Source organism: Lepidochelys kempii, chromosome 5 (genome assembly GCF_965140265.1).
Source record: "Lepidochelys kempii isolate rLepKem1 chromosome 5, rLepKem1.hap2, whole genome shotgun sequence".
Lineage (NCBI taxonomy): Eukaryota > Metazoa > Chordata > Testudines > Cheloniidae > Lepidochelys > Lepidochelys kempii.
Genome location: NC_133260.1, coordinates 130,440,615 through 130,455,154, shown reverse-complemented (window position 1 = coordinate 130,455,154; position 14,540 = coordinate 130,440,615). Strand labels below are relative to the sequence as shown.

The following is a 14,540-nucleotide window of genomic DNA, read 5'->3' as shown; positions in this document are numbered from 1 at the left end:
ATCTCAAAAAAGATATACTGGAATTGGAAAAGGTTCAGAAAAGGGCAACAAAAATGATGAGTGGTATGGAACGGCTTCCCTATGAGGAGAGATTAATAAGACTGGGATTTTTCAGCTTGGAAAAGAGATGGCTAAGGGGAGATATGATTGAGGTCTATAAAATCATGACTGGTGTAGAGAAAGTAGATAACGAAGTGTTGTTTACTACTTCTCATAACACAAGAACTAGGGGTCACCAAATGAAATTAATAGGCAGCAGGTTTAAAACAACAAAAGGAAGTATTTCTTCACACAATGCACAGTCAACCGGTGGAACTCTTTGCCAGAGGATGTTGTGAAGACCAAGAGTATAAGAGGGTTCAAAGAAGAACTAGATAAGTTCATGGAAGATAGGTCCATCAATGGCTATTAGCCAGGATGGGCAGGGATGGTATCCCTAGCCTCTGTTTGTCAGAAGCTGGGAATGGGCGACAGGGGATGGATCACTTGATGATAACCTGTTCTGTTCATTCCCTCTGGGGCACCTGGCATTGTCCACTGTTCGACGACATGATACTGGGCTCGATGAACCATTGGTCTGACCCAGTATGGCCATTCTTATGAGCATACGCACTGCAACCCCATGCCAGGTGTCCAGACACCTAAGTCCCCAGAGCAAGAAACAGGGCAAGATAAGTGTTCCTCTGCCTAATTTGTCTGTATGGCCCAATCCAGTAAGAGTGCTCAGACCTCGCCTACCAGATCAGGCTCCTATTAGGAAGCATACACACGGCAGGGGGGGTGGGAGTGGGGAGGAGGATGACCTCCTATATAACTTTTAGCCCAGAGGTTAGGGTACTCACCTGGAATGTGGGAGACCCCCATTCTGCCTGAAGGGAGAAGGGATTTGAACGGGGCTCTGCCAACTTTCAGGTGAGTACCCTAGCTACTGACCTATTGGGTACTCTGAGGTGGGGCTCCCTCAGTCTCTCTTGTTCAAGCTGCTCCACTGTGGAAAAACAATGAAAGAATCCTCCCGCTCCTTTTCTCCCTCACCACCAGCTTCTTGCAAAAACCACAGAGGCCCTCAACCCAAGAGAGTTGGCAGCCAAGAATCCCCAACAAAGGGAGACACCTCCCTGCAGCATGGACATAAGCACCTATCTCCGAGAAAGTGGTGGGGCTTAGCACACACCTCTCAGTTTGGCCTCTTCAATTGGCTGGTTTAGGCAAGGAGCCGCCTAGCTTGCTGGCTTTAGTGAATCCCCTGGAGAGGCACCTCTCTCTTCCCATTCATTGTATAGGGAGCCTAGGTGCCGAACTCAGGCTTTGTGAATCCCAGTTACCAGGGTGACACCCAACATCACCACGCCTACATTTCTTTGTCAATCTAGCCCCTCCTGTCATGATTTACACCTGTATAGTGTGAGTGCAAAGCAGGTGTGAAATGCTACCTTTCTAATTTGGTAGCACTTTGTCCTCACTTTGCATCAGTGTAAATGACTACACAAAGTACAAAGCAATGAAGAATCAGGCCCTGGGTCTTTAAAAAAAAAAGTACCACAGCATCTTTAATGACCACAAATGGTTAGGACTTAGGTTTAAGAAGGAAAGATCTTTTCTGCTACCTCTGCTTGTTACATTATCCCCCTACCTCCCTATGTATAGAAGCTACTGTAAATGCCGTGAGTCAACTTGTTTCTTTACCTTGGCTTCAGGATTGTCCTCAAACTGTTGTCTCACAAATGTATCAAAAACATCCCAGTAGTTTTCCATTAAATTTCCACCCAGTGACCATAAATAGCAGAAAACAAAAGTCTGGCAGACTATGGTTTTTAATTTTGATTGGTCCTATAAAGAAGAAAGACAGTTCATACATTTTGTACATTACTTTTCATTACATCAGTGTCTTAAAAAAAGCCCTGCAGTCATGAAAGCTGAATTAGTATTCAGTACTAACAATACCCATGGAGACTAAGCTCTGCATGTTCTCAATCCAATTCATTTAAAAATGAAAAATGAAAATGAAAAATGTTCAACTTATGAGCCCACCTGGTCATTCTGAATAACACACTTCACAAGTCTACAAACTGAGCTCCGTGCAGCTGAGGTAGGAGACCAGAAGGCTCGGGGAAGGGGATACAAGGGGCTAGGGCTACAGGGAGGGAGGTATTTTGATAGTATTTTATTTTAAAATGCACTTTTAAATGCAAATTCCAATTTACTCCAGTTAAAACTAGTTTTCAACATTGGTCTAAAAGCTAACATCCCACTGAACAGAAAGATACCAGTGCCCTTCTAAACAAAGAAACGATCATTTCTGAATATCAGTCAGTTCAGATCATTAATAGATTTCATGATTTCAAATCAAACAACACAAGCTACAAAACAAAAGTTATTGAACATAAAATGTGATTATTCCACATTTAAATTTTATACCAGAATTGTAAGTAAGTAAGTAAGTGTTTTCTGCATATCTTGAGTGTATTATATAGTAGTATGTTAAATGCTTATACCATTTTAAGATCAGGGCCTCCTTTTCCAAACAGCAAAGACTCCAGTAAACAACAAAGCGTAGTAACTTTACTGATGTCCACTTGTGGAATAGCTTGTGAGCACTTTTTATTGACAAACTTTAGACCATCATCAACATAGCGACAAAACAGATCAAACAAATGCTGTTTTGCTTCCTCATTTAACTAAAATGAAAACAATATTTTTATGAATACATTTTCAAAAAATTGTTTTGAACAAAGCACACATCATAATAACAAGCTGTACAGCATCCTTGACATCCAGAATATACTGATAAATTTTGTACACATGCACACTCAACACATTTTTATATATTATAGATATACAAATGAAGGATTACACTGACAGGCGTGTTTCTCCAACCCTGACTCACGTGAGTAATCCTTCTCATGATTTATTCCACTGAAGACAAATAATGAACTGGAAATTTTCATGAAGTGGAAAAACACTTAGATGCATGTTCTGCATATTTTTATATATTTTGTACATTTAGATTCCTACTTTATTACAGTTAATTATAATTACTGGTTTATTAAAATGTTACTCTTCATAATAATTTTATTTAATTAGTTAAAATAAATAAATAAAAGTGTAAATCCTTGATATTTATTAAATATTAAATATCTGTTGCTAACAAGCTCTTTCAGGGGGAGATTTGGAAGTGTTACGTCAGTACGTAAAACTAACTTTTCTGACACTTACTTTTGCAAGCCCTGCCATCCAAGTCTGTACATATGGGATCCACTTCAGCTCCTCGGGGTCAATGTACACCATTCCACATCGGCTAACTGTTGCAGGTGAGGCAACCCTCAGATCTTGTACCTGAGGTATATGGATATTGCATGTAAAACATTCTACCGTATATTTCAAATGCATGCAACAGAGAAGGTATATTTCCAGTTCCCCTCACCCTGAGTTAACTTGTGGACAGGCATTCAAGTACAAACTGCAATCTACCACCTTATTAATTTTTATTCCCCATTAGCTTCTTGATCTCCACCCTCCATATGCAATTTCCTCATTTCGATCAGAAGACAAAAATGCATAACTGGTAAAGGAGTTTCTCTTTTTTTGGCATGCTGATTCATCACTATCCACCAGAGAGTAAATTACGATCATATTCACATAGGGAACAGCTTCACTTAGCAGTTACGCCAAAAACCAAATTAGTTAAGCATCAATAAATAGGTCTGCTAGTGAAGTGGTTTGGAAACCATGGAAAAACTGTGTCAACAATTTAATATAGCAACTAAATCAGGTTTTTGACATGACAAATCAGGAGAGTGCTCATAACTGCCTTTCAATTTATTCTTTACACAAGAGAGCTTTTCTAGAACAGCTAGAAACATGAACACCTCACAGATCCTTGGCCACTCTGGAGAGAAAGCTAATGCACAATTTCTTGAATACGTGCAGGTCACTCTTGGCTTGGAGAATTCACTGTTTCCAGAACATTAGTGGATGTTATTTCTATTTAATCATAGCCGTAAGAGTTCTTGAACACTTTGATGCTAGGCTCCCAATGCAATACTCATAATTAATAATATGTAGTATTTTCCCAGTTACATCTAGCCAGATCATCATGTCAGTGATCATATTCAACAACCAGAATGCATGCATTTTCAACAGTAATGAGGCTTTTCAATTTGATTAACTTTGGTTAGTTGTTTTCATGGCTGTCTGAATAGTTGCAGCAGTATACTTATCATCCAACTAAATACTGATTCCAATGGAGTACAGTAGGGATGAATCTGGTCTAAAATATCCAGACTAGCTAAACGATACTTAAGTGGGATGTAAGAACCAGAGGGTTTAAACATAAAGGAGGGAAAAGAATTGTTTAGAGTGGCACAATGTTGAGGGTAATAAGGTAATGAGGTGAAACTTAATCCTGACAGGATATCAGAAGAAAATTCCAAACAGTGAAATCTGCTAGGAATCTTTCTAGCTCTCTTTTTTTATGATCTATGAATGATGATATTATGTCAGAAAGGCAACTCAGTTTCTGGGTAAAAATAAGATTGTGTGATCAGGTGACCAAGAGAGATACAATGAAATAACAAGAGTTACTCAAGTCTAATATTAGCTTCTAGGTAACTACCTGATGGCAAAGACTCCTTGGCTTTGACCCTGAATTGCTAACATGTGAAAGAGAAGTCATTCTGGAGAAATCCCCATTCTCATCCTCCATAGAGAGAAAAATAGAGACAGACCAGGACAAAAATTACAAACAAACAGATATGGCTAGATTGTCGGGCTCAATGGGTAGTGATCAATGGCTCCATGTCTAGTTGGCAGCCAGTATTAAGCGGAGTGCCCCAGGAGTTGGTGCTGGGGCTGGTTTTGTTCAACATCTTCATTGATGATCTGGATCATGGGATGGATTGCACCCTCAGCAAGTTCACGGATGCCACTAAGCTGGGGGGAGAGGTAGATATGCTGGAGGGTAGGGATAGGGTCCAGAATGACCTAGACAAATTGGAGGATTGGGCAAAAAGAAATCTGATGAGGTTCAACAAGGACAAGTGCAGAGTCCTGCACTTAGGAAGGAAGAATCCCATGCACTGTTACAGGCTAGGGACCGACTGGCTAAGCAGCAGTTCTGCAGAAAAGGACCTGGGGATTACGGTGGATGAGAAGCTGGATCTGAGTCAGTAGTGTGCCCTTGTTGCTAAGAAAGCTAATGGCATATTGGACTGCATTAGTAGGAGCATTGCCAGCAGATCGAGGGAAGTGATTATTCCCCTCTATTCGGCACTGGTGAGGCCATATCTGGAGTATTGCGTCCAATTTTGGGGGCCCCCACTACAGAAAGGATGTGGACAAATTGGAGAGAGTCCAGCGGAGGGAAACGAAAATGATTAGGGGGTGAGGCACATGACTTATGGGTAGAGGCTGAGGAAACTGGGCTTGTTGAGTCTGCAGAAGAGAAGAGTGAGGGGGGATTTGATAGCACCCTTCAATTACCTGAAGGGGGGTTCCAAAGAGGATGGAGCTAGGCTGTTCTCAGTGGTGGCAGATGACAGAACAAGGAGCAAGTTGCAGTGGGGGAGGTCTAGGTTGGATATTAGGAAAAACTATTTCACTAGGAGGGTGGTGAAGCACTGGAATGGGTTCCCTAGGGAGGTGGTGGAATCTCCATCCTTAGAGGTTTTTAAGGCCCGGCTTGACAAAGCCCTGGCTGGGATGATTTAGTTCGTGTTGGTCCTGCTTTGAGCAGGAGGTTGGACTAGATGACCTCCTGCGGTTTGTTCCAACCCTAATATTCTATGATTCTATGATAAATTCAGCTGCAGATCATATATCTTACCAATATAACAATATAGTCCCTAAATTAAGTGAAGCAAATCAGGAATATCACAATGAATATTAAATTCCAAGAAATTACAGTACCTCAAACACCATATGGATGGAGGGTGTGAGTTTGATTCTTTCACTGTTTGCCAAGCAAAGCATCTTGTTATCATCCAAAACAGTGTTCAAGTTTTCAATCCACAGTGCATCCACTGGCCCGTCACAGATGATCCACTTATGATCTTCAGTTGTGTCATTAACAGCTGCTCGAACACTAAGACCCATCAAGCCATCTTTCCACTCCAGAGTTAAATTATTAACTTCACCATACAATTCACCCATTGTAATTGATTTGGGGTTCAGAATATAGGTTTTAACAGGCTGGTAAAAAGGGTTTTCCTCACCAGCCCCATGTAAAACTCCTAAAGACTGTGCCAAAATTTGGTAAACTGTAGTTTTTCCACCTCCTGTTGGCCCAACAAGCATAACACCATGCCTTACTAACATGGTTTCATAGAGCTGTATGACTTTATGAACCATGCTTGCTTCAGGCTGCAATCCTTTTGCAAGCATGACATCTATAATTGTTGACTGTAGTATCCCATAGTCATGTTCTGGGATTATGACTCCCGGGAAAAGATCAGAAATAATCCCACTGTCAGAGACAAAAAGAAAAAAAAGTCACTTTTTATTTTTGTTAATTACATTAAACTAATTAAAAATTACATGGATTATATATTTAGAAACATCCATTTTCATACTGAAGTACTCCTTAGAATCATAGAATATCAGGGTTGGAAGGGCCCTCAGGAGGTCATCTAGTCCAACACCCTTGCTCAAAGCTCCCCAATTTTTTGCCCCAGATCCCTAAATGGCCCCCTCAGGGATTGAACTCACAACCCTGGATTTGACAGGCCAATGCTCAAACCACTGAGCTATCCCTCCCCTCCATATCCATTCTCATTTGTTGTTGTTTTCACTTGGACAGCTCTTGTATATAGCTATCACCTAATGTGCTAGAACGGCTGCTCCAGGGCTTAAACCAACATTTTCAAATGTAAGTACCTACAGTTAAGAATTTAAACCTATATTTAGGTACCTGAACTAGTGACCCAATTTTCAGAGGTGCTGAGAACCTGCAGCCCCCACTGGTGTCAATGGAAACTACAGGTACTCAGCACTTGTCAACAAACAAAATAAACAAACAAACCAGGCCTCTCTTAGGTAAAGCACTTAGGCACATGCTTAAGTGCTTTCCTGAATTGGGGCTTTATTGAGGTGCCAATATAGGGATTTAGGTGCTTAACTTTAAATACCCAGTGGATGTGTGTGTGTGAGAAAAAATGGGGTAGCACAGGATCAGGTCCAGCATCAGCCCCCACCTCGCAGGATCATGGGTCCAGTGACCCCGGCTGCAGTAGGCTTCTGGCACTAGGACCGCAGTGGCAGGCGGGCAGGGTGGGCTGCATGCCTTAGCTCCATGCAGCTGAAGTAGGAGACCAGCAGGCACGGGGAAGGGGGTGCAGGGGCCTAGTGCCACAGGGGCATGGAGAGGGAGTGCAGGGGGCTAGGGAGGGAGGTGCATCCAGTGCATGGGGGACAGATTCTAAGTGAGGGGACTGGTAGCTGGGGCACAGTCCCTGGATGGGGAGGTTGATGTTGTGGGGCAGTCCTTGGGAGGGCTGGCTACATGGAAGGCAGTCCCTGAGTGAGGGACTGGATGCTGAAGGGGACAATCCCTGGGGGTGGCATTCTGCCCTGGACAGGCCACCCTGTCTGCAGGGCAGGCATGTGTGCCAGCCCAGTGTTGGAGGAGTGGGTGTCTGGTTGCTGGGTGCGTGGGGACTGGGTGTATGGCAGGCAGTCCCTGGCTGGGAGGGGCGCCCCGCACCAGGCAGGGCTCCTTATCTTTGCAGGCAGGCTCCACAGCTGTGCTCTCCAGGTGCTCAACCGCGCCGCCAGCAGCAGTATGGAAGTGATGGTGGCAATACACCATCCCATGCCACCCTTACAGTAAATTAATTAATTTTACCAGTTAACGTTTTGACTTATTTTGCTAATTAAAAATGCTCTCGGTAGACGTTTCCAGTGTTGAAATGAAAGGTACTGTACTGATTTGAATCATATTGCTGTCCTATAACAAATACTAAGCCTTTTTTTTTTTTTTTTTTTTTGGTAGATCTTGCGTGGATGCAGCCCACATAACACAATAGTAACTAGGTTGAGAATCACTGTGTTAGACATTAAGTGCAACAGTCTCCACCTAAAATACAAATTAAACTACACTTAGAAAGTTGGGTCTTCTGTTTCACTATGGCAACATAAATGTGATATGACTAGATGAAGAAAACAAACTAGTATTATAGAAAATTACCTGAACAGAAGAGCATCATCTGCAAGAAATTTCGGTAGGTTAGAATCTCGTAAAGCCCTTATTAATACCACTTCCTCATTCAGATCTGGGTTCTCTCTTTTTAGTGACCTGAATTTTAATAAAAAGCAAACAAGATGTCTCAGTTTCACTCAATCTATTTTAATACCGACTATTATTCATGGGTACTGTAGGTGAACTTGTGTAAATAATCTCTCACAAAAGGACTCCCTAAGAATTCTAGTACATTTCACTTACACTGTCCATATAAAATTTTGTGTTAACTCAAAAATCCACTTATTATATCTGAACTCCAACTTTTGACTACTCACCATGTTTCTATTATTTATTCCTCAGAATTCAGTAATACTGGAGTCTGGAAACAATCTTAGCCAATCACATCACCAACAGAAATTAGTGTATCCAGACATACTACTGCGAGTTCCATGCAAGTTTGTTACTTATCTTCAGAGGTTACTAATAGGGTTTGGTTTGGGGGGTTTTTTTTGGACCTCTATATGTGTCTTCCTTTTAGAATGTAGAAAAAAGTGTAGAGCTTTTGAAATTCATATGTTTAATAAGCCATTTTCAGATATTTCTGATGAAGACAGTCAGAATGTATGCAATAATACATATACTGCCTTATGCTCCCAGGCTACATTGTCCCTATAACCAAGGAATTTCTCTATTTTCATGTATTACACTAATGTATAAATGTATTGTGTAAAAATCATGCAGTGATCATCCACATTTCATTTACAATAGTGGTAATTACAGAAGGAATCTTTCTTAACATAAACATAATTTAAAACATAAAAACTGTTAATATCTCTAAGTATATAAAATTATATTCATACTAATGTTATATCTCACACAGAATGAGGATACTTACCCAGCCATGACTAATACAGATTTGACTGCTCTCATTCCAAAGTCATAATGGTCTTGTTGAGAAAGCTGCTCGCTACAAAGTTTGTACATTTGAGTCATCTTCCTTGCAAGAATTTTACTAGATTCAAATCCTTCAGAATACAGAATCACCTAACGAAAACAAGATATGTCTACATTTTTTATTAAATACTAGAATTTTTTATTTCTAGGGACTCAGTGCTGCTCTCACATTGTCTTCAACTGGCACTGAATGTATGCATATTAATATATGTATTAGAGATAAAATAAATTAACGCAAAATTATAGTAACTATAGTTTTTTACAAACACTCTCGGGTATGCAATCTTCTCCTGTCTACAGGAAATAAAGCATTAAATCAATTTACTTTGGGAAAATATTAAGGGCTAGATCTGCAAACCTTACAGTGGTGAGAATTTACTAATAGATCCATTTACTTTAATGGGAATACTTGTGTGAGTAAATACTCACCAGTGCAGGGAAGGGTTGCACAGTCTAGCCCTAAAGGACCAAAAGACTCACACTTAAGACTATGTAATAAAGTATAGCAAATATTTTAAATTACGGACTTATATTTCATGTCCAAACAGAAGAATGCTGTGTGGGATTAACTAAGTGGATTTATGAAGAAACTCCAACTTTCCAGGAAATAGTTTACAAAGAGATCTATGCACAAGCATAACTTCATTAATGGCATATTTGAGAAGACTCCAGGGAGATCGAGAATAGACAGAGACTCATGATAATATTGTGGTTCATTACTATTAAACAGTAACACTGCCCTCAAATAAACACTTGCAACATGTTTATCATATATATTATAGATTAGGGACAAAAGGGATCATTGTGATTATCTAGTCTGACATCCTGCATACCAGAGGTCATATGACAATCCCTATATTTACAGGTACCTCAGCAATCAAGGCATAATTTGGAACCATCATTGAAAAGGGTCTGAAGAGAGCTTTTAGATTGTCAGGTAGCTCTGTTCGTCCAGCATAGCCAGGATTCATTGTGATGAATGCCACACAGGTCATAACCAACTTTATTTCACGTCCCTCAAACATAAATCGAGAGAGCTGTTTAAAAGAAAATGAAATGTCAATATACTTTATACTAAATTTCTACAAAATATAAAATCACACATTCTTTTTTAAAAAATTAGGACTTTTTTTTAAAGGGACAGATTACAGACAGTAAATTGTGATTTGCATTTATATCTGAGTGTGAATACACTTGGATAATGCATTTTTCTTTCTAAGCTTTTGAAAAACCAAATGTAACTACTGGCTTCACACCTGGTTTTAAATGTGAAACAAATAGAAATAAATATGAAATTCTCATGAGTACAGCAGAAAGCTTTGTGGAATTTCTGGTTATAAAGCGGGGCTTTTCCACAAACAGTTGGCTCTGCTAACAGAGGAAGACACCTCTGAGGTTCCACATGTCTAGAATTAGGATTTGCTGGTTTAGGATCCTTCAGTATTGGACATTTTGTTTTCAGTTCAGACACTGAGGACAGTACCTTCAGTGGGATCTGAGGCACTTTTTATTTGACCAATGCAGGCCTCTCAGTTCTCACTGAACCAGCAGTTATGGAACCAGAGGTTTAAGGGACCCCAGAGCCTCCTGAAGTAGAAAGGCTTGAAGCAGGCTCTGATGCTCCTTGAGAGATCCTGGGGTGAAGTTGCTGCTGATCATGCACCATGAAGGAGAGTATTCTTTCCCCAGCTAAGCCAGACACCTCCTACGGGCATCTGAAGAGGAGAATTCAGCAGAGCAAGAGGCACATCTCCTAAATCCTCACCTCTTCCCCTTTGGATCCATCGTAGGATCCATGAGCCCACACTGAGGTGTTGGAACTAATAAAAATGAATAAAAGAAACAGTTTCCACACATAAAATAAACAAAGCTAGAATTTCTAACACTAATCTAACCAACTGAAAATGCTGACAGAGGCACTGAGTTTTTTAAGAGGTTGGATCAGTCTGGGGAGATTCCTGGTCCTCTGCCGTTAGATAAGTGGTGACCAGGAACATTTTGTGAGACGGAGCCCCCTCCTTCTCTACTAAGAATTCCAAGACATTGGGGGCACAATGCCTCACTGCTTGTTGCTTTAGAACACAGTGACCTGAATCAGGTCGACCTGTTGCGAAATCAGGTTTCTGAAAGTCTTCAGTGCATAGTGAACCTGCCCCTAGGAACTGAAGATCTGCACTCTGTGGAGGAAGGCTGAATAAGAATAAAAGATAAAAGCCATCCCTCAAAAAGGAGAGCTGAGATGAAGCAGAGGTGGATCGTGTTTATCTTCCTGCTTCCTGGAAAATGGAGTAATAATGCCATTGGATGCTTTCTGTGTAGGACAGAATCCATGGAGAGGTACAATAAAGTGCTTTGTGATCTCTCTAAATGAAAAGCCCGATGGGTCAAACCTACAGTCCATTTACCTGGCCTTTGCCTTAGCTCTAGGTAGGGAAGTTAAACAGTGAGGGGTTGGAGGCCTTTCTAATTGGGGGTAGGATGCGAGGAAAGCCTCAAAGACCCCCATCACATCCATCAGCTTCAGGGCTGCAATATCATCCATGATCTGCTATGCAGCCCCAACACAGTGGGGTTACAACAATGGATCAGGTAGATGAAAATCAACAGCCCTCCCCATGCCTCTTCCCCATATTCTCCCCTCTGCAGGCCTGCTGTGGGGGCCACTGTGAAGGTGTGGTCTCTAGGCTCTGCCCCACCCCACACGTCAAATCACGCTGGGTGCACAGCTCTTGTTTGAACCAGAAGATTTAGCCCTATAGATATGTAAGATGTTATTAGCCATTATATCTTTCAACAACAGTTGTGACTAAGTTTCCAAATGTGTAGCAGACTCCTAGTTTTGGAATCCATCACCAATGTGAACAATTGATCTCTCCCAATTTTACTAATTTCTTCTGGAATTTCAAAATCTCCATTAATGGTAGGTCACCTCAAGATCTACTCTTTTCCACTGTGAATAAATCCAACTCCCCTAATACTATTACATAATTCAGAATGGAGCCAGGCATTATCTTAGTTGCTGTGTACATACATATCCTTCATTTAGTATGATGACACACGGAAGGACCACAGCCTGGAATGTTCGGGAATGGAACTAAAGTTAAGTAATAATTTATCAGACTCTTTAGAGAGGAGCTTAAAAATGGCAGAAGGCGAGAATGTTCAATATTCTGTGACTAAGAAGTGTGCATGAAAGAAAAGTACTTACAAACGCTAAATTACGCAAGAAATTAGATGGATTTGTTTTATAGAATTCAACTGAAATTAATCTGATGGTCTCTATTGGGCACTGAAATTAAGTGAAAATAGCGTAAGTGTTACAGGTCAGAATTAATTAATATCCACAGAGTTGTGCTGGGAAAAGCTTTTGAACAATAATCCACTTTAATAAACACTAAAAAAATAAAGATTTAACTACATTTTCCTGAAAAATAAGAATCTGAAGAATGTAAAAGTTTAATATCCAAACATTAAATAAAATTGATAATGGAGGACCACTCCTGTTGTCATATGAGTTGGTGATTTTAATTCAACATCATGAAATATGCCATCACAGACCCAATTCTGTAAACAGTGACTATTGTGTATCTTTTCTCCAGTATGTAATCCCACTGACTTCAATGGGTCTACATGCAAGAGTAAAGATATGCACAGTAGCAAGTCTTTGCTGGGTCAGGCCCATAGTTGGCATTGTTTAGCACCCTTGCTGGAAATCTCATAATAAAGGATAAGGACTGACTGGACGTGGAGAATGGAGACTCAACTACCCTCAGACCCTTACAAGTGACCTCACTAGGTCAGGGTTATGACACATTTTTGGAGAAGCTTATATTGCTGCAGTCTGTGTTGTACCTATACTGTGGTTAAATAAAGAATTTAAGATTTCAGTGTCTTCACTAACAGGACATTCATTAAAAATGTACATAAAACACTATGTCTGTTTTAATATCTAATAAAAAAAGATATTACCTTTGCAGCTTTAGCATTCCTAATAGTAATCAGCTGCTGAGCAATCACAGACAGAACTTCAATATCAATTCGGTTAAATTCATCAAAGCAGCACCATGCTCCAGACTGGGCCAAACCACTGAAGAATCGTCCCATCATCTGAAATCATAGCACAGTCTTAGCTTAACACTGCACTGGCATGTCTCCAGTTCTTCAAAAGCTATGAAGCTAGTTAATCCAGTTTGAGAGAAATGGAGAGGAAGAAGAAATGTCACTTTGTGGAAGAAAGAAAAACTGGCTTATTTATACAGTGTACAGCACGATACGGGCCCCCATTCTGACTGGCACATGCATCCAGACCACTGAATGAGGCAGGGGTCCTGGGAACAAACAGCATGTTATTCTGTAATTAAAGATGCATATGCACAAGGCGCAGAATAGAATGTTTATAGTAAAACCCCCGGAATGATTCCAATCAATTTGTAAGCCATATTTTTATGCATACTTGCTTTTGATCAGCTTTAGGTAGTAAAGCACTTCAAGATACTTTCATCAAGTGGGCTAATTTCGAACTAAAAAAAATAAAGATGATTAAGGAGCAAAGAGAGAGAGACAGAGAGAAAAGAGGCACTACAACAGGGGTTCTCAATCCTTTAAATAGAAGAGAAAAAGAAAATTGGGCCTTGGAAGTAGAAATAAATGTCAAGGGAAAGCTGACATCAGAGAGTATCTGCACCAGATCTGACCATAGGAGAATTATACCCCCATGGGAAAAGAAAATAGAATCTCTTAAAAAACTATTTTATTGCCACATGTTGTATATTAAAATGCTTTCTTAGAAAAATTTCTTTATTACAATTAATAGTATGAAAAAAGTCCATGTTCTCTAAAAAGATGTCACATGATTTGTGAAATCCAAAACCTTCCCTGAACTCTGTTCTACATGGTTTTCTTATAAAATTAGTACAATCAAATCAGCTCATAATTGAGAATTTAAATGCTGACCTACAAAATTCTCAGTAAAAGTGCACAGATTTGCAATCCCAGTCCCATCCCTTTACACTGCTCAGTAGGTACACGGGAACATGATCTGGCCACTGCTGAGAATTTCCACAGCAGAAAGAAAAGGAGGACTTGTGGCACCTTAGAGACTAACAAATTTATTTGAGCATAAGCTTTCGTGAGCTACAGCTCACTTCATCGGATGCATTCAGTGGAAAATACAGTGGGGAGATTTATATACACAGAGAACATGAAACAATGGGTGCTACCATACAATAGCTCACCTTACCTGATCACTCTCGTTACAGTGTGTATGGTAACACCCATTGTTTCATGTTCTCTGTGTATATAAATCTCCCCACTGTATTTTCCACTGAATGCATCCAATGAAGTGAGCTGTAGCTCACGAAAGCTTATGCTCAAATAAATTTGTTAGTCTCTAAGGTGCCACAAGTCCTCC

At 40.3% G+C, this 14,540-nt stretch overlaps 1 protein-coding gene across 8 annotated transcripts in view; it reads right to left on the bottom strand.

Annotated features, from left to right (window-relative positions):
- DNAH6 (dynein axonemal heavy chain 6) overlaps positions 1–14,540 on the bottom strand; it is a 192,229-nt gene that overhangs the window by 124,777 nt on the left and 52,912 nt on the right. For all 8 annotated transcript variants that reach the window (XM_073345870.1, XM_073345872.1, XM_073345871.1 and 5 more), the window contains 8 exons: positions 13,100–13,237; positions 10,000–10,167; positions 9,072–9,220; positions 8,183–8,290; positions 5,908–6,463; positions 3,217–3,336; positions 2,496–2,678; positions 1,687–1,830 (listed from right to left, as the gene is read on the bottom strand). In XM_073345870.1, coding sequence (XP_073201971.1) covers positions 1,687–1,830; positions 2,496–2,678; positions 3,217–3,336; positions 5,908–6,463; positions 8,183–8,290; positions 9,072–9,220; positions 10,000–10,167; positions 13,100–13,237 — 1,566 coding nt within the window. The remainder of the gene's footprint in view (positions 1–1,686; positions 1,831–2,495; positions 2,679–3,216; positions 3,337–5,907; positions 6,464–8,182; positions 8,291–9,071; positions 9,221–9,999; positions 10,168–13,099; positions 13,238–14,540) is intronic.